Below are 25424 nucleotides of genomic sequence, written 5' to 3'. Positions count from 1 at the left end.
TTACATTTATTAGATTTGAATCTTCAGAACAAAAAAAAAATAATAAAGTCTATGTTTTGTGATTATTTTGTGAATAGGACAAGCTGGCTTTCGCAAGTCTGAGCGGGATTAATTCCTTTGAAAGCGCAACCGAGACATGTCCCGTTTCTTATTTTTTATTAATATTTTTTTTTTATTAGGCGAATGAATAATCGCAGTATTAGCAACCATCGAGAGCCTACCAAAATAAAATAAAAAATAATAATAACGAGCCACTACGTTCATTGACGTGACGTATCACATTCACGCTGCCTGGTTGGTCGTACGGCGTTCTTATCTGGAGATGTCGCAGTCTCGTTGGTTGAGGAGCGATAAGATGCTCAGGACAAACCACGCCCCCTAATCGTGACTACAGGGTGTTTCAGTTTAAAGGCCCTGCCACAGATTTGCGTTATTGGAGTACTGTTCACTGTCCAAGTGAGCAAATCAAGGTATTTTCTTACAATCTGCCAAGCTGGCCAATTAACACACATTAATTAGCCAAATTTTATAGATCAATTTGTGTGCAAAACCTTCAAACGCCCCCAACGTTGCCGCAACTGCAACTGAGAAGGTTAGTGGCGCCATCTGATGGCTCGACTATCAACCAGCGTACGAATCAAGATTTAGTTCTTAAATTGTTTTGTTTTTTTTGTTAGTAGAAGTTAAAAAAAAATGTATACATATTTTTTTATTTATTTTAAACAAAAGTACGATATATTTTTGAGGCAAAAGAAGAAAGTTCTGCTTCGTTATTAAATCCACCTCAAGGGGGCCATTTGTGAGCCAAACAACAAAAATGGCGCCCTTCACAGGAAAATGGTGTGACGGGTGTGACACACTTCGGTAGTGTTCGGCGTAAAATTACTCTCGAAAACCACACAACCTTACCCAACCTGGGAAAATTATTAAGGTAAAACAGCAGCCATGGTGCATGTGATGAAAGGAATCCTGGTCGAATGCGACCCGGCGATGAAACAGTTCCTCCTCCACCTCGACGACACGAACGCCCTGGGACGAAAATTCATCATTCAAGATTTGGACGAAACGCACGTCTTCATCACGGCGGACATACTGGACACACTACAGAACAAAATAGACGACATTATGGACCAAATTTCCTTCCCGTTGGCGGAAAAGTGAGGCTTCTGCGTGCCGTGTTCGCCTGTACCACGACGGGCGTGGACGAACTGTACGCGTTTTGCCGGAGTTTCACTGGCGCAACTACGTGGAAGTGTTGTTCTGCTGCGACGCACGGCTGGTGTGAACAGTACCGAGACAGGAAGAGCCTACGCAAACATGTTAATAAACGTCATCGATGAACTTCACTAATCGTCTTGCTTTGTTATGCGACCGTTGGCTTATCGTTCGTTGAAAATAGCGGCGATCCGTTACCAATGAAAACTGGCTCCCTTTTGCAGCTTCATTATTATTTTTTTTTTTTAACTGGCGTTACTTTGTAAGCAAGAATAATAGCAAATCCGTTAATAAAACATCTATAAAATATACGAATCGTCCCATGAAGTTGTGCGACCATTTGCGTACTACTATCCGTCCCAAAAGTAGCAGTGATCCGTTGCAAACGTAAATTGACCGATTTTTGAAGATTGATTTAATGAACAAATGTAACTTTATAAGCAAACTAAAAGAGTAAAAAGTCGGAAGGATTGATTTTAAAAAATGCGCCCGAAAACCGCAAATACTTTGCCGGTTTCCGAAACCGGTGCTCGCCTGTTTCTGATTGGCCAATCTGATACCAGGTGACTTGACTCAGGTATGCGGCATTGGCAACGCCTCCGGCGTCAGCCAGCCAGCGAATGCCTTGCCTTCAACAAAGGCGTTGAGTATTTGTTTTCCCCCCACTACTCTTGCGGCTATCTCCTATCACTGAGCACTGTTTACACGATAATCAGCTAATCTCCGACTCCACGGAAGTCACGGTTATCCAAGTGCGCCGCTTTTTATCCACTCCTAGTTTTGTAAACATCGCAAGAACGTGGTCATGCCTGTGTTAAGTCGCTGCTGGACTCCCTTCATGTTATATCACTGGACTAATCTCCGCTATGGGAGCTTCTACGCGGCGATGTACACGGCGGTAAGTTTTATAAACGTCATCTTCTCTCGTTAAATTTGTAATGCATGCATGCATGTTCGCCAACAACGTCGCGCGGTCGCGCGCGTGAACTTTTCTCTTATTTTGTTTTCTCCTCTAGGGCGTTGGCGTGATTCCATTATGATGCGTCGCGCCGTCGCGTCTCCGCTTTTAATGGCCGGATACATAGTCTGGAAGAGTTCACGAATACACTGAACTTTATTCCAAAGCTTCCGATGCTTGCCGGAGTAACCGATTTCCCGTGTTCTAGGCTGCCGAGGCGGAAATTCCGCGACAGGTGCTTTTAGTTCCGAGTTCAAACTCGCTTCTGTGCTTGTGCTTTCGCCAGATGTGCGAGCGGGCGGATACTCATTAACTCTAATAAACGGGCACCGCAGTGAACGATCGCGTACAGGTCGTTCATCCCGTGAACCGTGCCGCTCCGCGCGGATTACTGATGCGTGACCCAGTTAAAACGGAACCGGGTTCATTCTCAGCTAATTCATGGCTGGGTTTGGTACACGGCCGATTTGCACGCCGTACAATGCACGTCCAGATCGAAACTGGCAGTGGTAAACACAATCACAGAAATACAAGCAGCTTATAACGAAGGGAGAAAGACGTAAAGCTTACCGGCTCAGAAGCCAATGCAGTTGGCCCTGTATAAGCAAGCAAAATTAGGCAAATTTATATTTTACAATCTACTTTTACGATTTGTTGGTGTTTTTACACGAGCCCTCCCAGCTTTCAGAAAAAATAGCAATAAATCTTTACTAGAGTTGTTTCATTGCAGACCACAACTCTAGAAAGGATTTATTGCTGTTTTATTATTTTTTTTCAGCAAGAAATGTAGACTTGGGCCGGCTTGCTAGAAACAGAACCTTGGTTATCACTGTGTAAAAGGAAACACTGCCATAGCTAGTGGAGGAGTGGAGTGGCAAGTGAAGCCAGGGGTGCCATGTTGCGCTTTTTGCACTCCCAGGAGACTTGGAAGAAGGAAGTGACGTCAACGACTAGAGCAAACGCAGATTGGATGTTGACAGAAGAAAACAAAATCAACATCCAATCTGCATTTGCTGCGTTGTTGACGTCACTTCCTTCTCCCTAGTCTCCTGGGAGTGCAAAAAGCGCTACATAGCCCCCCAGGTCTCAAGTGCTCCTGACAGGGTTTCTTTCACAAATGCCTTAGCTGAGACGCTGTTTCTAGCAAGACTGCCCAGCTTCATACCTATGGAAATATACTGACACACTGTCGGTCTAGTGCACTGTGTATGTGTGCTCTAAGTGGTTTCAGCATTTTTTGTTGAAACAACCCATGTATGTAAGTAGCAAGGTTGAAAACTGGACTGATCGGGATACATGAAAGGAAACAGCGTTCAGAACAAAGACTAAGAAAAGGCATACACAAAATACAACACACACTGTCATGTCCAAAGTCTACCTTTGTTTGTGAGCACTGTTTCTATCATGTTTAACTCGTATGTACTTGAGCTTGCGGTACACCGTTGTGAAAGTGTCGCATGATGCAATGTTTACCTCGCCGATCGGGCGAGATGAATATGCAGTCTTGTTTTGTCCTAATGGTTGGAATTGCTTGCACTTTCAGGTGGTGCATATTCTCTTCATCTTCTACGCCATCTATGCGGTATCCGGTGGGAGGACCGACTACTTTTTTAGCCCCTATTTCGAACTTTCTAAGAAAGGTGGGTGTCGCTGAGGAAACATTAATATTGTTTTAAGTAATCCATTGTTGCAAATACTTTTTTTTTTTTTTTTTAGACAAGCATTTTGACACATTAAAAAGGCAAAGGAAATCTAGCTTTCCAGTCTTTCGCCTCGTGATCTGAATTAGCAACTTTCACGGCCTTCAGGGGGTGCATATAGTTCCTATCAAAATGGCTGCCATCTGGATTCTGGATGATCGTGGGAGAAGAGCAATACCAGATTGGGTCTGCGACGTGCAAGTGATTGTAATTTTCGTTAAATATGAGCTCTAAAAGAGCCTTACCTCATATTTCTGCATCAGGAAGGTGTAAGCAAGCACCTTTATTCTTGAACCGATGATCTAGGAGCTAGGGAGCGTGATTCTCACACTGCGGTACCATTATCGCTGAAAGTTGCAAATATCACGGTAACAATATCACGGTATGGAGATTATTGTGGAAAGTTCTCTGGCTGCGTCTTCACGACTACACATTCAGCCGAAAGCGCTTCTCAAAGCTATACTTGGCTTACTTTGCTGCTGGGCACGTACGTTTTGTTGCATACATATTGCACCATTGGATTTATTTTTCTCTTCAAGAACAAGCAGGAACAAGCACCAGCATGGTGCAATGACATCACATGCAAGCCACGTATAAGGGCTCATGCATGCTACCTTTTTCTTCATCCTCGAAGATGCTGAACTGCCGCAACTGTAGTCATGGCAGTTTTTGCTACAAGTACTGTTCGAGAATGCTGGTACCAGCACTATACATTGTCAGGCCCGTTTCGTAGAGCATTGGCTATGCGAGGTCCACCTCACATGTGTAACTCAGTGCCACAAGGAAGACACCCGTCGTCTTAGCTAAGGTAACTGGATCTTGAGGAAGTAGCGACAGGCTCCCCACATGGTTGCCATTTTGGTCCATGGAATAAGCAGTTTCTTCTTGACCTTTCCATTCTTGGCGACAGGTTGCTTTATAGACATTTTTGGATGCCAGGATTTTGTTATCCACACACCGGATGCAAGAAGGACAATAATATTGTAAGGGATCTGGGGAGATGGGCATGATTGATAAGTTGATTGCATACACAGTACCAAGGAGGCTTATATTGGCGATGAGCGCTTTCAATACGATGATGCTCTACAGCGATTTTGGCGCGACTGGTTGGAATGAAGCTTGGAAGATCTGGTGGTTGCCATGGCAACAGGGATTGATCAACCAATTAATTGCCTTGTGATGATGTCGTCTGTATGTTAGTACCTGTTTGTTATGACCAGCTAACAGGCAGGGAAGACAATGGCATTACTTTCCCAGGATCCAGTGATTCCAGTCTTACCCAGCTTCGAGAATAAAAAGAAAAATAGAAAGATGAGTGAAACTGCTGTATCCTACCATTTTCAGGAACGGAAGTGGCAGCGGGGCTGACGATAATCTTTGGCTTGTTGTTCCTCATCTTTGCACTGATGCTCGACATTGGAGTGAAACGGGTAAGCTGACCGGCGAGCCGAGCCGCGGATTTCGTTAAGAGCAGATTGCCACGAAGCTGATGTAATGGGTGTTCGAGTAAAAAAGAGAACCATGTTTTTCCCACCGCAAAAATACACTACTTTTCACCGAACATTCTTTCTTCACCCATATGTAGTGCTAGCTGTTGGGACCAGATCCCAAATTTTCAGAACTTTCCATTATCCATTTCAAAGGTTATAATGCAGTGAGAACAACGTGGTTCTTTTTTCTCCCAAATACCCAGTACTCGCTTACGTTTCCAAACAGCTGCACTTCAAAAGCTAGTCTGGCAACCATGGACACACCTTTCAGAGTGTCCCCCAAAGAAATCTACAGGATTTTTTTTTTCACCACAAACATTGCCAAATGCTCATTCTCCGTCCAAGTGTAGCGCTAGTGGTCCGAACCAGGTGCCAAAGTTTCAGAACTAACCATTATCTTATTCAAAGGTTAAGCATTATTTTCTAAAAACTTCAACGGGAAATTGTGACCCGTTCTCGGTAATTTGCGCCATTCAGCTCCACGCATTCGAGGGCTCCGTTGGCCGCCATTTTCCCATCGAAAATCTCAGAAATTCGCATCGGTCGGTTCTGAAATCTGGTTCATCCGGTTCGGACTGCCAATGCTACATTTGGGCGGAAAGCGAGCGTTAGGCGAGCACAGCTTATTTTTGTGGTGAAAAAATCCTCGTAAATTGTTTGTGGAGACACCCCGCCCTCACACCAGCAGCAGGATGACTGTGCTCAAAGGCCACACTTGCAAACATGCATAAACATCAACATTTGTTGGGCTGTCTGGAGTTTGCAATGAAACCCGTTATAAGACGAGTGGCATGCGATTTTGCAGGATAACCGGTGCCTGTTCTTCCCGTGGATGGTCTCGGTCGTCATCGAGATTCTTCTCATGATCGCCATCGGACTGTGGTACATCGGGCGTTACTACAGAAATGTATGTGACCTGTTCTCGCTTGGCAAACATATAAACAAGGAATGTCTGAACACTGTAGTTTGCCTTTGCTTTCAAAGGGACCATGAAACGATTTGTCTCATGCCAGATGCACAGAACAGATATCAGTTTCTGCTTAACCCCTTGGTTACTGATAACGAGTGTCACTCGAGCCACCCCTTACGGACCATAAAGCCCGGCCATGAACGGGACTCGCGTTTCGGTGCCTGTTTAGCGCGCTCTCTGGCAGATGGCAAAACCACTCCTGTTGCTCCGTTTACCTTGGGTAGTTTGCTCGTTTGTTTCTCTGTTTGACAAAGAAAGAACGCTCCATTTAGCCAAGAAAAAAAAAAAAGCAATCGCTTGCGACCGTTTATGCTAAAACAACGTGACTTTGGTGCGGAGGTCCGCTTTAGCCGACAAAGAGATACAAAACCTTTTTGAAAGGAATTAATGCTCAGGCATATCCGACGACGAACCCTTCAGCCTTTCCAATTTTTAGGAATCGGACGATAGTTTGATGGGCAGTGACAGGAGGGATGAAAACAATGTGAATCCTGCAAGCATTCCATCAACTTTGGTGTCCGCACGCCAGTGGGACTGGGACCAGAAGTCCTGATTTAGAGCCAGATATGACACCTGGAAGTCGAGGAAATGTTTCTGTCTTATTTCAGCGCAAATTGCCCGTTTAAAATAAAATATTGTTGTATGTTTCTGAAGAAAGAAATGAGTGGGCAAGGGGTTAAACATGTTGTAGTTCCTGGGAAAAAAAAAAAAGTTATACTGACGATGCACAGAACTTAATTCAACTACTGGTTAGTCCCGCAAACAGTCGCTTCAAACAAAATATGCTATAACGGTGCACAAAACTCCACAAATACCCCCAAAAAAAAAAAAAAAAAAAAAAAAAAACGCTCAAAGCCAACGTTTATCTGGGCACCACATGCATGGCCAGTGACATCAAAATGTCCCGACCTCGTACAGCCAAGAGCCGTCTCGTTTCCTAGTTCCATTAAGCATTCATCTCTTACAGTACAAGAGTCTCAGCTGTTTTGCGTTTGCAAGTACCAGTGCGCATCTGCTCCATTAACATAACCCCATCTCACTCTTGCAGCTCTACTCCGTCCTTGCCGCAATCATTCTGTGGTGCATTGATGGCGTCCACGTAAGTCTGCTGAACTGAAACCACGCCAACGTGGCGCTTGCTGCCCACTACAGCAGTGATGTTCCATACAGGGAGTTTTCTCTTTTTCAGAGAATTTTCGGTCTTGATTTTGGTAAAAAGGGAAACTGGAATTTTAACACGGTTGCGGGGAATTTTAAGCATTCAAGAGGGAATTAGAGAAAAATTTAAGAAAACTAAATATTAAAAAGAAAAAGAAAAAAAACGATTGTCTTGTAGCTCAAAGGTTTAAAGAAGAGAAATTTGCAGTGTAGGAAGGAGAGGTGTCTGAATGACTCCTACGCCCAGCAGACAATTGCGTCTAGTTAATGAAAATATAAACCGACCAGTTACATTTTCTCCCCTTTAAACGCACAATTTCACGCGGCTTTAGTGGTCAGACGCGTGCCATGTGGCCTGCATGACCACAGAAATCAGCTTCTGCGATAATGAAGCTAAAAAAAAAAGGGAAATTAAACAGTAACATTTAAAAACTTTTGCAGGGAAAAAGAAAGTACCTAAAATAGGTAGTTTTGGTACCCAAGGAAGGGAATTTCTGGACGTGGTATGGAACATCGCTGCACGGCACTGCCCGGAACAGGTCTCCGACCGGTGTGCTTATTGTCCCGTATGTCTTGCGCGTCGAGAGCGATCCTGAAGCGGCAACAGACGACGCCGCAAAAGCCACAGCGTCGCGCCGTCGGACATCGTGGTCCCGGCAGTCGTTGCAGTGTCCGCCGCAATGCCGCCCGGATCGCGGTTGGCGATGACGCGACGCCTCTGCGTGTCGTCGGGTTGCGGAAATCGAGGGACCGCCTTTTTTGGGATGCAGTAAACGTACCAATCAGAGACTCGTTCCGGGTGCTGCACCTCCCCCCAGATTTTACCGAAGTGCAGAAGTGTGAAGCGGCGCTGTTCGCAGGTCTACTGCTTCATGTGCGTCGTATCGCACTACCAAGTCGTCCGCGACCTCCAGGAACCCAAGTTCCAGATCCTATACCCGTGATCCCCCTGCACAGCCCAATTCTGGATGGCAGTTTGGTTCCGGTTACTGTTCAGTCCCGGTTATATTGTTTTTAGTGACACGTGTGCACGTACACAAACGCGCACACGCTGTATTTAGAATGTAGCCATTCCGTCCGTTTTCATATTTTCTCCCATGGCTGCCCATGTTGGTACCCAAAACCGATGGAGGAATGCAATCTCATCATCTTTTTCGAGTCGTCGTCGTGGTACCTCGGCTCGCTCTTCTCATTGTACATGTCTGCACATACTCTGGAATCGTGTCGATCCTCGGGAGGTGTTTCCGAGTCTGTTGTTTCTGGAGGGTCTACTCGGAGGCCATAGCTTCTCTGTGTTCTCGGGCACCTTACGCCATCTCACCTGCTTGTGCTGAAAATGAAACTCGCAAATTCCTTGCTTGTGGCCATACTGGCACGTTACGAGCCAGTCTTGATTCCCCATAAGTGAACCATCCATTCTCTATTGGAATGTGAAAAGTCCTATGGCTTAAGAAAGCCAAAGAACTATGTCTTGCAGGCTTTCGTTTGCCATAATGGTTTTCTGGAATGGCAGCTGATACCCAAGTTATAGAAGCTACCTTTTTCTTAGCCCACGGGTTAGCTTGCAAGTGATTGGCCCACACTCAAAACTTTGCTGCCCTAGGCACTTTCCACTCTGGGCATTTCCTGCCTTAAGCAATTACCTCCCTGGACAGCTGCCTGCTCTTCCTATTACAGAGTGTTTGCAATGTTGACTGCCAGCCCTTGAAAATTGATGAATGCCAAGACGTGCTGAACGATGTGAAAGCAAATGACGTTGTGAGAGAGAAGTTTTGCATGGTGGTTTTACTTTAAATCAAGTTCTACGGCAATAGTGTCGAGATGTAATAGGAAGCTCAAGAGTTTTGGCATTCCTAAATATCCGGTGATTGGTCAAAGTGCCATCTTTAGGGAATGCCTTCAATTCTGAGTTTGTGCGTAGTATGAGGGCTTCTCTCATCTCTCGCCTTGTTTGAGAGTATAGTGACACCAGGATTGAATCTCGTGTTTGTTTTATTCTTTACAACCAAGCTTTTGGAGTTGAAGACTTTACACATTCAAAGACAAAGATCGAGACGTTTTGCAGGACAAAACGAAAACATTGCAGGTGCTACGCTGGGTGCCAACTCAAACAAGTGGCATCTCCCATCATATTTTGTAAAGTGTTGTGCATCTTTTTTTGTATAAGTGCTACGAAACTGCCATTTGAAGGTATGGGGAGGAGAGAGGCTAATGAAATTGTCCATAGCCAGCGACAGGCTGAGAATTCGGTACAAGTTCTGCCTCCAGCGTGCTTGTTACCTTCGGTGGGGCTTTGGCTGCACTTCCGACCAAGTGTAACCATAAACAAAAAACTCACGCCGGAGCATCTAGTGAATTCTTAACGTGTCGCAGACTATAAGATTGAAACACATTGTTGTTTTAACAAGAAAAAAACTGCCTTTTGCTGGCAGTGAGTGTGCCTTCTCAGCATTAGTGCGACCAACAGAGATCTGTGAAGAGGTTGAGACTTGACGATTTATAGGAAAGCTTGGCTGGGCCAAAACACGCATTGTTCCTTTTTGGCACTGTGAAATTCCAGCTCGTTGGCGGCATTTTGTCCGTTCAATCTCGCAAATAGTTTGTTATTACGACAAGTAGCTCCCGAGCGTGCTTCTTTTTTAGAAGGCTATGAACTTATATTCCTGATTTGTATGCTGCAAGATGAACGTTGAATGATGGAAAGCACGTTGTAGAAACAACTGACTAACAGAGAGCACATTGTAGTGGTTAGGCTGGTTCTGTAAAGCATCCACCCTAATTTTTTTGGCAATAAAAGTGTTTGCAATTGACTCTGGCGTACGCTATAATTAAAAGGTAACTGGTACATTATCTCGATTTTGGGGTTAAGACTGATTTTAGTGCACCAAATTCCCCTGAATGATGAGGTGTACTTTTTTTTTTTTAAATGTCTGAAGTAGTTTCGTAGATACTTGATTTCAATGTTGTTTTTTTCTGGGGTCTACGGCAAAATTGATACTGCTTGCTCGAGCATGATGGTAACCCTTGTAATCAGCTGCATGACCATCGTGTGACGCAAATCTCGTTTCGCTTTGCCACAAAACCTACAACTGGCCTAGTCGCAAGGGCAGTTCCGACCAGTCAGGCAAGATGCTACGGCTGTTATACTGCCATGCTTTGTAGACTTCAAATATCTGTAGCAAATAATAATACCGTGCAATCCGCTTATAATGACACCACATATAATGATGCATCGCTTATAACCATCAGTTTGCAGACTGGAAATTACCAGTCTCTAGTCTAGATACAACGATGATCAACAATGATCGGTTATAACGATTGAAATTTTGGGTTTTCTCATTACTGTTACAAGTGGATTGCACTGTACACATTCATAAAGTTGCCGGCCGAAAAGCGAGTTTGCCACGATGAACACGAGCTCAGAACGAGCCCCCACTTATCTTCCCAGTGCTACAATCTTGGCGGTGTGCAATGCACGTTCCAGAAACATTGTGGAAGCTAATCATAAGCTCGCGTTGAGCAGGAACAAACTATGGCCGCCAGAGAATGGCACTTTCGGCACCACGACGCGCTTAAGTGAACAGAGTCTTTGTGCCAATTGCTGAGAAGCACTTGCAAAAGACGGCCGCTAAAACATAACATAAAAGACAAATAGTCTGCTGGGATGACTGATAATGCAGCAGCAAAATGCGTCGAAAGAACTGGAGGTACGAACAATTAACCTGCTTGGCCTCCTTAGGTACAAATTTGTGGACTAAGTGAAGCACAAGGTTGCTTGGCAAACAGCCTACCCGCTGAATGCCTGCTGATAACTGGTGGTAGCTTTTTGATGTCGGTTTTAGACTGGATTGCAGTTTTCCGTTAAGGGCCGTTGACACACTTGCAATTGCTTAGACCCGAGCTCTTTAGAACCTCTTACAATCTTTACAGTGAGAGAACACAGTTGCATGCTGGTGCCTCCTATGTGGTGACTCTGGAACTGCATTTCACTGGAGCGCAGGTTTTGCAGTATTTGCGACGTCAAAAGTATGTACTACTTATGAGAAATGGTCGTTCATAACATGGACAAAAGTTTTTGAAGCTAAAAGAAAAAGGAAGTTGCGTGAAAACAATATATGTATGGGACCGGCAAGTGTTCCACGGCTCCCCAATAGGTGGCACCAGTATGTTCTCTTGTCGCAAGAGATTTTAAGAGGTTCCAAGGCACACCGTTCTAAGAAGTCGCAAGTTTGTGAACGGGCCTTTAGTGTAATAATTTGGCACTGCTCGTATTTAGTTTTCTTGAATCGATATCGGTCATTTATTCTGGTTCCACTTTTGACTGGAGTTACCCTTTAACAAGCTAGACATGTCTAGCATACTTGTGGCAGAAGTCACCCTGGCCACATGTTTGCACACCATTTCAGCTTCAGTCTTTGTTTGGCACGCTTTAGATAACCTTCCCGTTAATTGCTCAGAAGTCTAGGTAATCCCACGACGGGAGACATTACAACACTGGTGCCTTTGTCACATTGTCTAACTGCTGGTCATTCATTCCCTGCTGTGCGAAGCACACTAGCAGTTATACTTAAAATAAACCTGCAGCATACTCTTGCATTTGCAAGCTCATTTCCTGACTTCAGTAAACCCTTCAGTCTGCTAAATTAAAAATGAATAAAAGAATGTCTGACAACATTGTGGCTCCAGATTGTCTCGAACGTGGTAAATTTTACTAACAAAATGCTGAATCGTGTTGCTGAAGTCTTGGTGCACTAAGTTGGCAATGCAGAGCTTTTACAGACTTTGGAGCACATGACACATTTCAGGAACAACATCCCGAGAAACCTTGGGCTGTACGTTTCGATAAGACTGCCTAGAAGTTGAAGAGAGTATATGCATAAAGTTCCAAGACATTGACTACAGCGTATGAAATGAACTGGATGTATATTGCAGTTCACAAGAAGCGAGGAAAATTGCAAGCACGAGAGTGGAATCGGAGATCGGTTACAACTAGATGTTTCAAGAACGTGACCCCCTGAAATCATAAATCTGGTCTTGACTGAGACGAAGAACCACATGCTACATATAGGGCTTCACCAAAACTCTAAATAAACGACAAATCTATCTCGTCGACAAGCTATAAGGAAATCTAGCCAAAACTTCCACCAGTAGAGAAATTTTTCGGCACAAAAATGTTTTTGAAACACATTGCCTGTCATACCGATAAAAGATCCAGCTTCGAAAGAATGCTTCGATGTTCCAAGTACCAAACGAGCAGTACAGGTTTGCACACCACAGCACGACACTAAACTTCCAACCCAACGTCAAAAGTACAATACTTGAGATACGTAGTGGTTCTCCAATTACTCATTTTCTTCATCCCACATCTAACGAACTGTGAGCACAGAACATTGCATCCCAAGAAGATAAACGCCAGTTAAAACGTGCAGCGCAGCACATTGCTGACAAGGCGCAAAGCCAAAATCCAGTACTGCACCTGCGCTAGTCACAACGGGATGAAAATGATGGAGAGAAGTTTCAGCAGTCCCGCATCCAGCATGAGCTTCCTATTTTCAATCACGAGCCCGTGAGGGTGCACGCACAGCCAAAACACATAGAAAAGGCAACGAGCATGGCTCTGCCGCTTTCATCCAGTAGGCTCGTGATAATTCAAACTGATATTTCATACTCCTGGTTAATTCAAATAAATTGCAAAATTTTCGGTTGTTTCACTACGTCTTCCATGTATTTATAAGCCGCTTAGTTCGAACAGCGTTTTCACATAATTCATACCTTTTGTTGTCGCGGCCCCGCTGAGCGTGCTTTTTACCGAGCACCGGTGCACTGCGGGGAAGCAATGCCCGCAGAGCTAGCTTTCGGGGGTATTGCTTCTCCGCAGTGCACCGGTGCTCGCTAGGAAGCGCACTCAACAGGGCTAATAGTCCACAATGGAAGACTTTTTTGGTGGACGAACAAACTTGATTTTGCTTTCAGGTGTCGTGCACATTCCGAACAGTTCACGAGAGACGGAATTTTCGAGAGATGAAAAAACTAATCTCGTACATTTTACCAATGTTTAATTGTGTCGTATACCTGCTTATGATTGGCTGGTCCATATAGAGGAAATCATCAAACATCTGCCTTGTATGTGTAGCCATTCATACAACAAATCATAATTGTATCTCGCATCATATTTAGATGAACATCTGATGATTCAAACAAAATCCGTGACTTCCTGGAGTTTGAGTTAATTATTTATTAATACTACTGTCTCCTATTTCAGGAGACGTGGTAGGAGTGGTTTACAACATATGTGTACACAAAAACAATAAGAACCTACAGTAGTTTCAGCACTGATTCAGTGCTGAACCAGTGCTGCATTGTGCGTATAAACTAAAAAAAAAGCCGGGTCACGTGCGGCGGAGTGCCAACACAGCGCAAAGTCGGCACTTTGGCTATAGTGTTTAGGTTAGCACAGCGCTCTACGTGGGAACAGGCACTATACTCCGCGACAACTTTTCTTGGCAATGCAGTGGAAGGTACGTCCCGCGTCCCCTCTCCCATTTTGAGTGTGCGCGAGCTCTCCTCCTCTCCCTGGAAATGAGGGAGGAGTAGAGCCTGCGTACACTGAAAATGGGAGAGGGGACGCGGGACGTACCTTCCACTGCATTGCCAAGAAAAGTTGTCGTGGAGTATAACACACGTGAAGGATGTGTTGTTGGAGCCACTTTTAAGTGGTCAACTTTACATCTGCTCTAAAAAGACCTTGGACTAGATTGCTTCGACAGTGCTCCCAATGGAGCATGACCCTGGAGAAAACGGGAAGACTCCTTGCGAGATGACCTCACAGACTAGCTGCAAGGGTTGATGCTTTCCGGGAACCGCACGTCGTTGCACCCGAACCCCTGCTCCCTCACGGGGACCCTGAAGAGACGGCCCGAAGGCATGCAGACGCACAGCTTGTACTGAAACTGAGCTCCGCTCGAGGGATCCGTGGAAATCGGCATCTTGTCGACGGAGAGTCGAATTCCCTTGCGTCCGTCCAGTGTCACGCTCTGGTTCTGGAAACATGAAGACAGGCATACTACGCTTCAGTCTCCATCAGGATGACATACTCAGACAAACAGCCTTGCACTTCAGACATACCCTTGAAGGGGACTCCAATGAGTTCTGGATTTCATGGTAACCTTTTATTGCTCTAAAGGTTTGCAAAACATTATCACTTGAGAAGCAGTCCTGAGTATTAACTTAAATACTGCGAAGGACGGACAAGGACGCAAAGGATACGGGTCCTTGATAGTTTGGAGCAGCAGTGAATAATGCATATTTCATGCCTCAGCTTCGGATTTTTCCACAAACAGATCTATCCTAGATCATGGAATCACTTTAAATACATAACCTACTGTAAAATACCGGGCAAGCACCCACCCCACTTTCTCTGAAAACTGGTCTAATCTACACATAGGCACTTGACCGGTGAAATCGGGTGCTTAACGTACAGTTTGCAGAATTCACAAGTTTGTGAAATGTTAATAATGGGCGCTTGAACTAAGTGGGCAACAAAACCATAGAAAAATAACCAAAAACACTAAAGAGCACAGATTTCAAACTTGCATAGCTTGCCTACAACATCGCACCAGGACTGAGAAAGAAGGCTTAACAGAACCCTTCCATATTTGTTTTTCGCTCCCAACTCCAGTAATATTTAGGTTGGAATTCTGATATCATACATCCATAACCTAGCTGCTGTACTTGCGGGTTTACAAGCACTGTGGCGGTCCCTAGCTTTTACCAAGCGGCATTACCGCTTTGAAAGGATCTGTCAGGCAGCCCTGTAAACGCCTCCGACCCGTGTATAACTAGACTGAAGATTTTGCAGTACTTGCGAGCTTAAATTTAAGCGCTGTTTACGAAAAACGGTCGCTTATAAAACTGTCAGAATTAATCGAAGCACACAGCGAAAGAACAACGCATAGAAAAATTTTGAAATATACGTGGATCGGACTTATTCCAAGGCGCGGTTGCACCGCAGTCGATCACACTTCCACGCAAACGCACGAACAGTCCACGAGCAAGGCAAAAAGGCAAGTCGGCCGCGTACCACACTCCTCAGGAAGAGGTTGTGTCCCGCCGACAGCGTGACGTTCTGCCCTTCCATGTCAAGTCCAGCGTTGCCCTTCAGCATTATTTGGTATGGCGACGAGATAAGCAGCGAGTCTTGCTTGGCACTTGTCAGCTGGAAATCGCAATGTGTGCAGGACCATTCAAGCGCTTCGGATTCCAAAACGCTTTAGCATTTTTTTAGAGCGCAGCTCTTAGGCGCCCGTTTCCGGCTTGAGTGCCGTTGCCACCGGCGTAACCGCGCATTGCATTATGGGACGCTTCCCATAATGACACCACACGTGACGTCACAAGGGTCACGAAGGTCAGAAGTGACGTCACGAGGGAGAGAGGGACGGAGGGGGAGGAGAAGGACAGGAGGGGGAGGAGGAGGAAGGGAGAAGAGAGGATACCCTCCTCTCCATACCCTCCCCTCCTCCTCCTCCTCCTCAAGAGCTGCGCGCTAATTCAGCGTAACAGGAAATTGTATTGTATACTTTTCACAATTTATGTACACAAATGAAACTTTGCACTGCATTCTGCCTCGCAACTGCCAGTACATACTATAAATTTCATTCGATTAAGTCAAAGGTTTTAAAAGTTGACTCTTGGGTAGTATCCTCCCCTAAAACATTTTTCAGCTGCGACTCGAACAAGGCGCGCTCACCCGAGAGACGTGGGCTTCCTTCACGTTGAGGTTGGGGATGCCCTTGGGCAGGTCGAAGCCCTGGTACTCCGTCGAGAAGATTGTGCGCCCCGTGGTCGGACTGCGCACCCGGAACTCCCCGACGTTGCTCACCACCGTCCTGTCCGGACCCACTTCCAGGCTCGCGCCGGATGCGACCTCAGACCGCGGTCGGCCCGGCCGCCCGTGTTCCACCGTCCTCACGATCACCTGCGTGCGCCAAGACCAACGATACGGCGGATTTCAGCCTTGTGCATGACGAGAACGACATTTCTCTACTTGTTCCCTCTCTTTTTTTTCTCGTTCATCAACATGTCTCGTCCAAGAGACAGTGCCCGTTTGTCCCGTGTTTCTTCTCTCTTTGACCAGTTTTATGCGGAGCACAAGTTCGTCCACTGCTTTTGCAGGGGTGGTGGTGACGGCAGAACGCCAAGCTCCAATTGGCTCTGCTTGAAGGATAGTGGGCAGACCTTGAAGCAGCTTGCCTCGAGTCTACCCACCGCCCTTCAATCAGAGCCGATCGGAGCCGACGCCACCACAACCCCCGCAAAAGAAGCAGACAAACTTTCTTTCCGTATTATGTTGAGGATAGCTCTGGGGCAGTAAACAGGAGCTGTCTTGGTTGGCCACTATCATGGGCGTCAAGAGGGGGGTGCAAGAGAAAACACATGCTCTGCCACCCTCCCTTCCCCTGAAACTTTAGGGGTGTAGACGACGACGCAATACTGCTAATAGGGAGTTTTAGAAAGCCATTTGTGGTTCTCAAAAGGGGATCTGCAATCTCTTTGGGGTCCCTGAAGGCCTTCCCAGGGAACCTAAAGCCCTCGACTCTCAATCGAGCCAAGCAATAACTTGTTTTTTATTGATATTGAATATCTAACAAAGCTAAATAGACCAAACCATGTGTGCCAAGTTAGTACGGCTGGTTATTATCTGTTTCAGAGCTATAAACATGTTTCAAATTTTACTTTTGTCATTGTAATCATCCAATACCACCTCTCTGCCCCCTGTGGATGGAGTCCACCATCACTTCCACTGATCCAGAAACATTAGTGGTTGACCCTGAAACATTAGTGGTTGAGAACCACTGTTCTATATACTGCTGGGCAGTGCGTCACAGCCTCACTTGTCCGGAACTGTACTTTCAGCGAAGTAAAAACCATCAGCAAAACAAACTAAATGACATTATTAAAAAAAAAACAGTAAATACTATTAAGTTGGGTGACACAAAATGTTGCACAGTGTTTTGAGCTGCCCTGGATTGGTGTAGCACAGCCAAAGTGTCACATGACTCCATGATGTCATGGTGCCTGTATATACAACATGCTTTGGAATGGGGTTCGGAAGAAGAGGAGGCAGCATACCAGCTCAAGCCAGCCAAACGGGAAAATCCCAAGTGAAGCCGGAAGTAGAGGATGCTGTCGGTGGGAACGCCTCCAAGGGTAACCAAAACAGCTGCTGGAGCCAAGTCAGCTCTCCTTTCCGTCCAATAGCGTCTCTTGGTTTTGGTCATTGTTAAGGGCATGATCTTCCATACTTTTGTCTTCACCTCTGGTGGCGTGGTGTCGCCTCCAAAAGCTTCCTACCTCCATGTGCTAGGGTCACATCGCAACACACAATTCAATTTTCCTGCTAAATTTTCTAATGAAATTGTGTGTGCCAATGTACATTACACTTTTACAGAGGCAATTTTTTTCTTTAATGAAATTTTAGCATTGTGCACATTCTGTGTAGCATAGGTTTTTGGTTGTTTTGAGAAACTGAAAGAATGGAACAATAGAGAGGCTAGCTTGGGCTAATGTCCTAGGAAGCCACTACGTTCCAGGAGTTTAGAAACGCAGAGAAACTGATGATTCCTAAATAACTTTATGCTACTTCTTTTCTACAGTATAGTAGTGCAAAACAAAAAAAAGAAACATCTCCACTATGTCAGCAGCAAAAAAAAAAAAAATTGGAGCAAAGTAAAGTGAACTAACAAATTGTAGCCTGCTGGTTGTTTGTTTTCTACTAGGAGGTTTTTCAGAGACACTCAAACCCATTATGCTTTTCAGCAATTTTTTTATTAATACATCTAAAGGACAGTGGTAACATTACTCATGACATCTACAGCACCAATGTGCAAAGATTCAACACTTTCACTCCCTATAGATATTCCCTTATTTGATTTATCTATATAATACCTCCTGTGTCATTGGGCATTATGCAGGGGAGAGTACATAAAACAATAAATAATACATCTAAAGGACAGTAGTAACATTACTCATGATGCCTACAGCACCAATGTGCAAAGATTCACGCCTTCACTACCTATATGCATTCATTCATTTGATTTATCTACACAATACCTGATGTGTCATTAGGCATTATGCAGGGGAGTACATAAAACAAAGTGTACAAAAACAGATTTTCAAAATACATACACAAAACAAGAAGTATTTTAACAGATGCTGAAATATGGTTTTGATCTTCGCCATGGCAGCATGTTTTTAGTTAGGATTCGTGACCAGGGTTATTTCTTTTAGTTTCAAAGCTGGGATGAATTGTTCCACGCATGAGAAAAAAGGGGGAGGGAGGGACGAGAGAGACCTCTCTTTTCTCTGTGACCTCAGAAATTTGATTAGACTGCCAGTTGTGAGCGAGCGCTTCTCAGTCGTGTTTGTTCTGTAAGCTGTCCTCATAGTTTGTGCACGTTTTGACCAGAATGCACGCAAAACAATGAAAAAAAATCTGTACACTTCAACACACATCTCTGTCTTTTAGTTTTTTTGTTTTTTTTTTAATGAGATTTAGGGTGTGGTAGTTTGTACGATGATATGGATATAAAAACGAGCAGAAACTGCATAAACAGCTATAGTCAGTGACACATGAAGAACTCAGTAGAAGCTTTGCCTTTAGTGCACGCTTGCTGCCTTCCGCCTTGCTCTAGCTGCGCGTACGACGCAGCGTTTCCAAAGGCACCAAGCTCGTGCTCGAAACAGAGCATGTACAGGGGCCTCAACTTGTCACCGAATGCGGACAAAAAAGATTTTCAGACTTGCCGGATGAGCGTTCCCAGTGATGGTGAGGTCCGAGTCCTTAAATGCGCCGATCACTCCCTTGTGAAGAATCACCCTTCCAAGGTCCGCGTTGTTGAGGAACCTGACGAGCTGCGCCCCGGGAAGGAACTCCAAGCTTTCCATGCCGTACCCAATCCGCAGCACACCCACTAGCATCATAGTCACCTGCACCACACGTCAACGTCGAAATACAATCGTAACCAGCTTAGGAAGCCTCGCGAAAGGATATATGAAGTGGAACGCAACTATCGAGATCAACGCCAAGGGGCAAGGGCACCGGTTACAATAAACAGGCATCATGCTGCATGATTGGCCACCCTGAATTTATGCAATGGTGAAACACGCTAGGTGACACAAGCTACCGTCTGATGCAAAGGGAATAGCCAATACCTACCATCCATACATACTACAAAGAACTCATTGGTTTGCTACTAAAAACGATTTGCATACTTGCAGACTCTCCAGTGAGACAGAGTTGTTGGTGCTGCAATAATGTAGGCTACTGTCGAAAAATTACGCTAGCTTGATCACTCTAAGAAAAGACCAGGGAGCATGTGTTGTGAATGAGCCGGGCACATGTTATGCAAGTGTGTGACGTACGAGGTCAAGTGACTGCGACTTAACACGTTATGGTGTCACATCGTATCATGAGGTCACATGATACACCATGGTGTCACATGGCATCATGATGTCACAGTGCTTCATGACAATTCTTTGATGGTTTTCTTAATAGAACTCTGCTGAGAAAACACATTCCGTGTTAAAAAGAAGAGATTTGGGCTGTCCAAACACTCTTGTATACTTGTAATGTTCTCCTCTACCGCACTTCATGGATAGCAAAAAAAGAAAAAAGAGGAAGGCACTGGCAGAGGAGGGCAGGGCAGGGCAGACAACCGACACGACTGCGCAGGTTAAAGACAGCGAAGGGATGAACCAATCGAATTCTCGGGAGGAGGGTAATGGCGAAAGGGGGTAGAAGAAAAGAGAAAGGAGGGTGGAGGATGAGAGGAGGTCACAGATTAGAATGGAAGAGGATGACGTAAAAACAAACAATAAAGATTTAAAAAAAAAAGAGAAAAAAAAAAGCATTTGGTTGCATTGTGGACGAGCAGGCGTGCAGAAAAGACGTGCGAGAAACTCACGGCGAGGTTCGCGAGCGACACGATGAAGAGTCCCACCACCAAGCCGTAAAAGAGGAGTGCTTTGCGACCCCTGAGCCCGGTTTTGTGCAAGGTGCTTTCGAAGATCGGAACGTACCCGGCGCTGAAGTTGCCGTTGTGTCGCTTGTTGATCTCTTCCTTTAGCATCGCTTTCTCGCGCATCGAAAGCGTGCTGGGAAGCGCCTGAAGGAAAACAAAAATAGATAATTAAAGAGCCGGTTCAAGCTTTAAATAATGTTAAAAAGTGACGTTTTTTCTACAATTGCATGTTTACAAACATCTAGGCCGGAAGAAACGAAAAAAAAACGGCGTTTTTAGCGCAAGACAACGTCTGGAATCCACGGTAAGGTAATCCAAACATGATCTTGGTTGTCGTTTCCCTTTTCTGTTACGTCACTGTGGTGAAACAATCGACGATAATAAGAATAAATACGATATTTCCAGATCCAAAGTAGCGTACCTCGACAAGCTCCGTGGTCGCCATTTTTAAAAATCAACGACTCCCGTTGTTGCCCGCAGATATGTGTGTCTCGTCCAGAATCGCCCAAACCTCTCTCCAACTTCCGAAAAACCCCTTGTTTACTGCTTTGGACTTCAAATCGCTCAGAACGCCACCGTATTTTACAGTGTTAGATCACGGTGTAGTGTTAGATTCGTTACTTTCAACTGCGCGTTGTATCAACTTCGTCATCAAACGATCTCTCTCTCGATTTCGGGAGAGAGTACGCACACTTGCAGTGAAGCCCAACGGCCGCGGCGGCCCGCGTTCTCCGAGTGTTTGTAAATTGTAAACATCCTTGCAAAGCTCGCTGATCGTTGCGTTTTACAAGGAAAACTGGTATACCCCTCGGTTTATTAAGACGCCGGAGGCCTTACAAAACAAATACAGGTGAGATCTGACGTGTAATTTTGATTTATTAGCGTCTTATTTCGTACACAAACAGCTACAACCTAAATTCAACAGCTCTTTCACAGGCTGATTCGCAAGTTGTGGTCCCAGTGTTGAACGATTTCACGAAAGTTAGCAGACGCCATTTAAAATTAATTGTATGATACTTGGCACGTGATACAGACCGCCTAACGATGCTAAATCGCATAGGTGATACCGTATGTGTGCACAGAGTTGGCCATGGCTCGAATCTTGGGGGAATTTGTGGGCGTGACCCATTTGAGACGCTCAAGTGCATAATCCATAATTAGTTCACAGTGTTTGATGCTTAAACTACGTAATTTTGTGTGCACAGTTGAAGCACCTTGTTCAGACTCATTCAAGTCGAATGTATGTTCGTCTGTGTTCAAAGAGGGCGTTTGCACCGGCATGCATTTGTGAGTTTGTTCTTCTGTTTGAACGTGACTGCGTTCAACTTGTGGATGAGGTGACCTGTTTTACGAAGTTTCAATGCTTAAAAGCATCTTTTATTTATATAATCATGTGCTTAATCGTCTTTTGTGTCAGTTTCTTTATTTCCTAACTTGCTTCTGTCGTTTCTAGAAAATGAACACGTTCCAGCCAGGAGCTGCGGTGGCACCATGTTCCAAAGTCGAGCTCAGTATTTCATGCAAGTACGGCCACCAGCAAAACACTTTTACTGACTTTAATGTTGGTCCCGTAGAACGAGCTATGATTAGCCATGGTGTCTACCAAACTGGAAAACCTGGAATTGTTGGGGAATTCTAAAGCACCTGGAAAAGTCGAAGAATTGTCGGGGGGTTAAGAAGTTGGCTAAATCAGGGAAAATGACAGAGGAGAGTGCTGCGGTGACGTGCAGTAAAGCATGAGGACACCACGTGCAATGACGTAGGAGATGAAGAAAACTATTGGTTTTGTTAAACCTGCACTTTGAACCTTTAGGCCATTTGTGCGTGTGATATGTGGGCTTGTTTTGGTACCGAGTTTCCTGAAGTTGTATTTTTAAAGAGAATATATGTGAGAGTTCACAGCTAGTCAAGGAAGCGTTCTTTTAATTTAGGCTGGACCAACCCAAATTAAAATCCAGATTCTCCTCCTTTTAAAATGGTCGTGGAATTTAATAAGAATAGTCAGGGAAAACCTGAAAGAGTCGGGTCATTTATAAGAAGTAATTTGGTACGCACCTTCTGCTAATAACTGCATGAATGCATTGAGTTTTTAAGTTGTAGAGCAAATGGTGCTGTTGGCTGATTCGACTTTTGAATCTGCCGTCTCACATATTCTCATTTATTCTTTCCCTTAGAAATTTAAGAGACACAGACGTCACGTCCAAGTCGGATCCCATGTGTGTGGTGCTGATGTGCCGAGGTGGCAGCCAACAATACTCGGAGGTATTACTACAGACTGCATGCCTGTATATTCTTTGAACCGCCGCATCATCATCCTGTACCACAGGACATGCGCTGGTAGAGCTCTTAAGATGCTATACTACCTTACTAAAAATTGTCACAATCTTTCATGGGACAGTCAGGGACAGGCCAGACAGCAGAACTGGCAGACAATGCTGAAAGCAGCGGTTTTCAAAGCATCTCAATTTCATATAATTTTATTGTTCTTGTTCCCAAAATGGTGTTCCATATGCTCAGGGACTTAAAGTTGTCAAAGCATTGGCTCCTTTCCAGCTATCTTAACAGAATTTCTTAATTTACTCTGCTGTTTCTACTGTTAGAAAAAAAAAAACAATCATATAGTTTTTTTAGTTTTCTTTTTTTTAGTTTTGCATTTTGAAGTTGTGGTTTTTACTTATCACTTTGTACCCTCAGTATTCCTTATCATTTTCTTTATTGCTGCATTTCTTTTTATGTTTTTATCATGGATACATTGTGTGGCCCAGTTTTACGAGGGTCATAACAATAAGCAGTAAAATAAAAATTAATTGGGAAGCAAATCCACTCCTTGCTTTACCTCTAGCAAAGATCCCAGGACATTGTTTCTTGCTCTAAGGAAAACTTGTTTGTAGCACTTAGCTCTCTCTCTCGGTGCTTACTAGGCTTTGACATTTTTTGCCCTACTTTTGTGTATAACAAATAGGGGGATAATGTAAATAAAAAAACCATGAAACAAGCTCATTGTAGGAAGCCAAATGATCCTTCCCTCTCTTAAGTTTTGAAATTGTCATTATGAAGCAACATAATCTCATGAGCAGGACTGAAGCATGCCATTCTTACCTTTGCTTCATTTTGAACCTAGTTCCCTCCTTGATCAAGACATACTCCCAAACGGTCGTTTTGCCGAGGCACGCTTGCATGTTTGAAATTTCCTACTTTTGCGTAGATGCCAGAAAGCTTACATACATAGGCTCAAATGCTAGTGCTGCAAATGCACCCCCCCCCCCCCCCCCCCTTTGACTTTTTTCAGATCGGACGGACAGAAGTCATCAAGAACACTCAGGATCCCGATTTCATCAAAAAGTTCACCGAGGACTACTACTTTGAAGAGAGCCAAAAGATGAGATTCGAGGTGTAATTACAATCACCTAGATTTCAGTTCACTCTCTATCTCGTTGGCGCTCGACGCTCTTGGCGTCTGGCTTTGGTTCAGTGGGGTAAAGTCGGCCGTCCCAAACACGTCTGTTTCCCTCTACCAAACAGGTATGACGCCGACTCCAAAAGCCAGAGACTCGAAGACCATGTAAGACGGCGTTTCCTTGAGGCTTCGCGTTGCAACTCAAGTGCCCGCAGCTCATCGTTGACTGACTTGTTTACTGCCTAATCATCCCACCGATGCATAAAAAGAGATAGCGAAGTAGCATCGAATTGCGTCACGTCGGCACCGCGTCGGGCCGTTGTACGTTGCGATCTCAGTGGTCGGTTGTAGAAACGCTGGCGAAAAAAGCGAGCAGCGTCCATTCTTGCATCTACTTTGGTTTCCGTCGGCCGTCTGGCTGAGGAGCAACTTGCAGCGGAACAGACATCTGCCACATTCACTCCCACCGCTGCAACTCCACCAGCATTGCTGCTTTGTGACGTCATTGGATGGAAATCGGGGATCACTTTTGAGGACACAGTAAACATGTCATTCGGAGATGTGCTCTGGGCAACCATGGTTTCAGTGCATTGGATTAGATTGAATCTAATCCAATCCAGTTTAGGGCTCTAACCTCTTGGGCATCTGGCACTCCTGTTCTTTCCACAAACTCTAGGATTTCCTTGGTAGCATGGACTGCACGCTGGGCGAAATCGTTTCGGTTCAGGGAAGCAGGTTCATCAGACCTCTCACGTATGTGTCATTCTTGTCTTTTCCCAGAACTCTCCGGGCTTCTTTTTTTTTTGTCCGCATCATATTTATTTATTAAATGCATTCCTCTCGAATGCACGAGTTGGCATGGGTACCAGTGATCCGCCCCACCTCCCCTTTCTGTTCGCAGGAATCCCAGTGGCAACAAAAAGCTTGGGAGCATTACAGGTGTGTAGGAAAAGGCGTTTTTGCCTGAATTAGTGTGTCGCTCAAATTAGTAATGGGACAAAGTAACTGAAAGAGTGTGGGAGGTATTTTTGGTGCACCAAAGTTGCTTATGAAACCTGAAAATACAAATGTCATATGTAAACTGTTTTCCTTTGTGAAGGGGGAATAATCTTTGGAAGGACTTGGATTTTATACATTCCATACAGCTGTAGCATTTTGTTGTGCGTGAATTGGGGTAAACATGTCATTTTATTTGGAGCTTCTGGCATGACTAATTTCAAAATTGTGAGAATAAGCAATGTACAATTTGAAAAAATTTAAATATCCTTAAGTTTTTTGTTTTCTTTAATCTTAATTTGTGTGATTTTTGTGTAATGATAAATTGTAACAAATAACATTTCTAGACATTGTAGATATTCTGACAGTTACTAATTTCTTTTTGCAGTGATTGCTGAAGAAGTGAGCTCTTGCAGGGTAAGCCAAACTCTTGGCTCTGCGTATCTATGTGTCGAGTCTCTATTGTCTACATTTGCTTTTTGTAGCGAACAAACGTGCAACTGCACCAATTTAAGACACAA

General features: G+C 44.6%; 3 protein-coding genes across 6 annotated transcripts in view; 2 read left to right on the top strand and 1 right to left on the bottom strand.

Annotated features, from left to right (window-relative positions):
- Positions 1-1790: 1790 nt before the first annotated feature.
- On the top strand, positions 1791-10301 carry LOC8035143. Its single transcript, XM_002411067.4, has 6 exons — positions 1791-2113; positions 3717-3813; positions 5218-5303; positions 6169-6270; positions 7382-7432; positions 8352-10301. Exons 1-6 carry the CDS (start codon positions 2021-2023, stop codon positions 8433-8435), a joined length of 513 nt encoding a protein of 170 aa, XP_002411112.2. The 5' UTR covers positions 1791-2020; the 3' UTR covers positions 8436-10301.
- Positions 10302-13803: 3502 nt separating this feature from the next.
- LOC115327389 (beta-sarcoglycan) lies at positions 13804-21169 on the bottom strand. Its single transcript, XM_029988414.4, has 6 exons — positions 20932-21169; positions 20454-20654; positions 19294-19476; positions 16238-16465; positions 15572-15706; positions 13804-14531 (listed from the first exon to the last, which is right to left on the bottom strand). Exons 1-6 carry the CDS (start codon positions 20953-20955, stop codon positions 14322-14324), a joined length of 981 nt encoding a protein of 326 aa, XP_029844274.2. The 5' UTR covers positions 20956-21169; the 3' UTR covers positions 13804-14321.
- LOC115326194 (copine-8) overlaps positions 20724-25424 on the top strand; it is a 27677-nt gene continuing 22976 nt past the window's right edge. For 2 of the 4 annotated variants that reach the window (XM_029986989.3, XM_029986987.3), the window contains exons 1-8: positions 21199-21360; positions 21964-22034; positions 22685-22772; positions 23800-23903; positions 24033-24072; positions 24584-24660; positions 24809-24846; positions 25292-25320. In XM_029986989.3, the coding sequence (XP_029842849.2) occupies positions 21967-22034; positions 22685-22772; positions 23800-23903; positions 24033-24072; positions 24584-24660; positions 24809-24846; positions 25292-25320 (444 nt within the window). In that variant the 5' untranslated portion in view covers positions 21199-21360; positions 21964-21966. Of the gene's footprint in view, positions 20815-21198; positions 21361-21963; positions 22035-22684; positions 22773-23799; positions 23904-24032; positions 24073-24583; positions 24661-24808; positions 24847-25291; positions 25321-25424 lie in introns of those variants that run through there. The other 2 variants (XM_029986988.3, XM_040502082.2) reach the window with 2 other exon arrangements.

This window comes from Ixodes scapularis, unplaced genomic scaffold (genome assembly GCF_016920785.2).
Source record: "Ixodes scapularis isolate PalLabHiFi unplaced genomic scaffold, ASM1692078v2 PGA_scaffold13__105_contigs__length_92229423, whole genome shotgun sequence".
Lineage (NCBI taxonomy): Eukaryota > Metazoa > Arthropoda > Arachnida > Ixodida > Ixodidae > Ixodes > Ixodes scapularis.
This window is presented reverse-complemented; position numbering and strand designations above follow the sequence as displayed.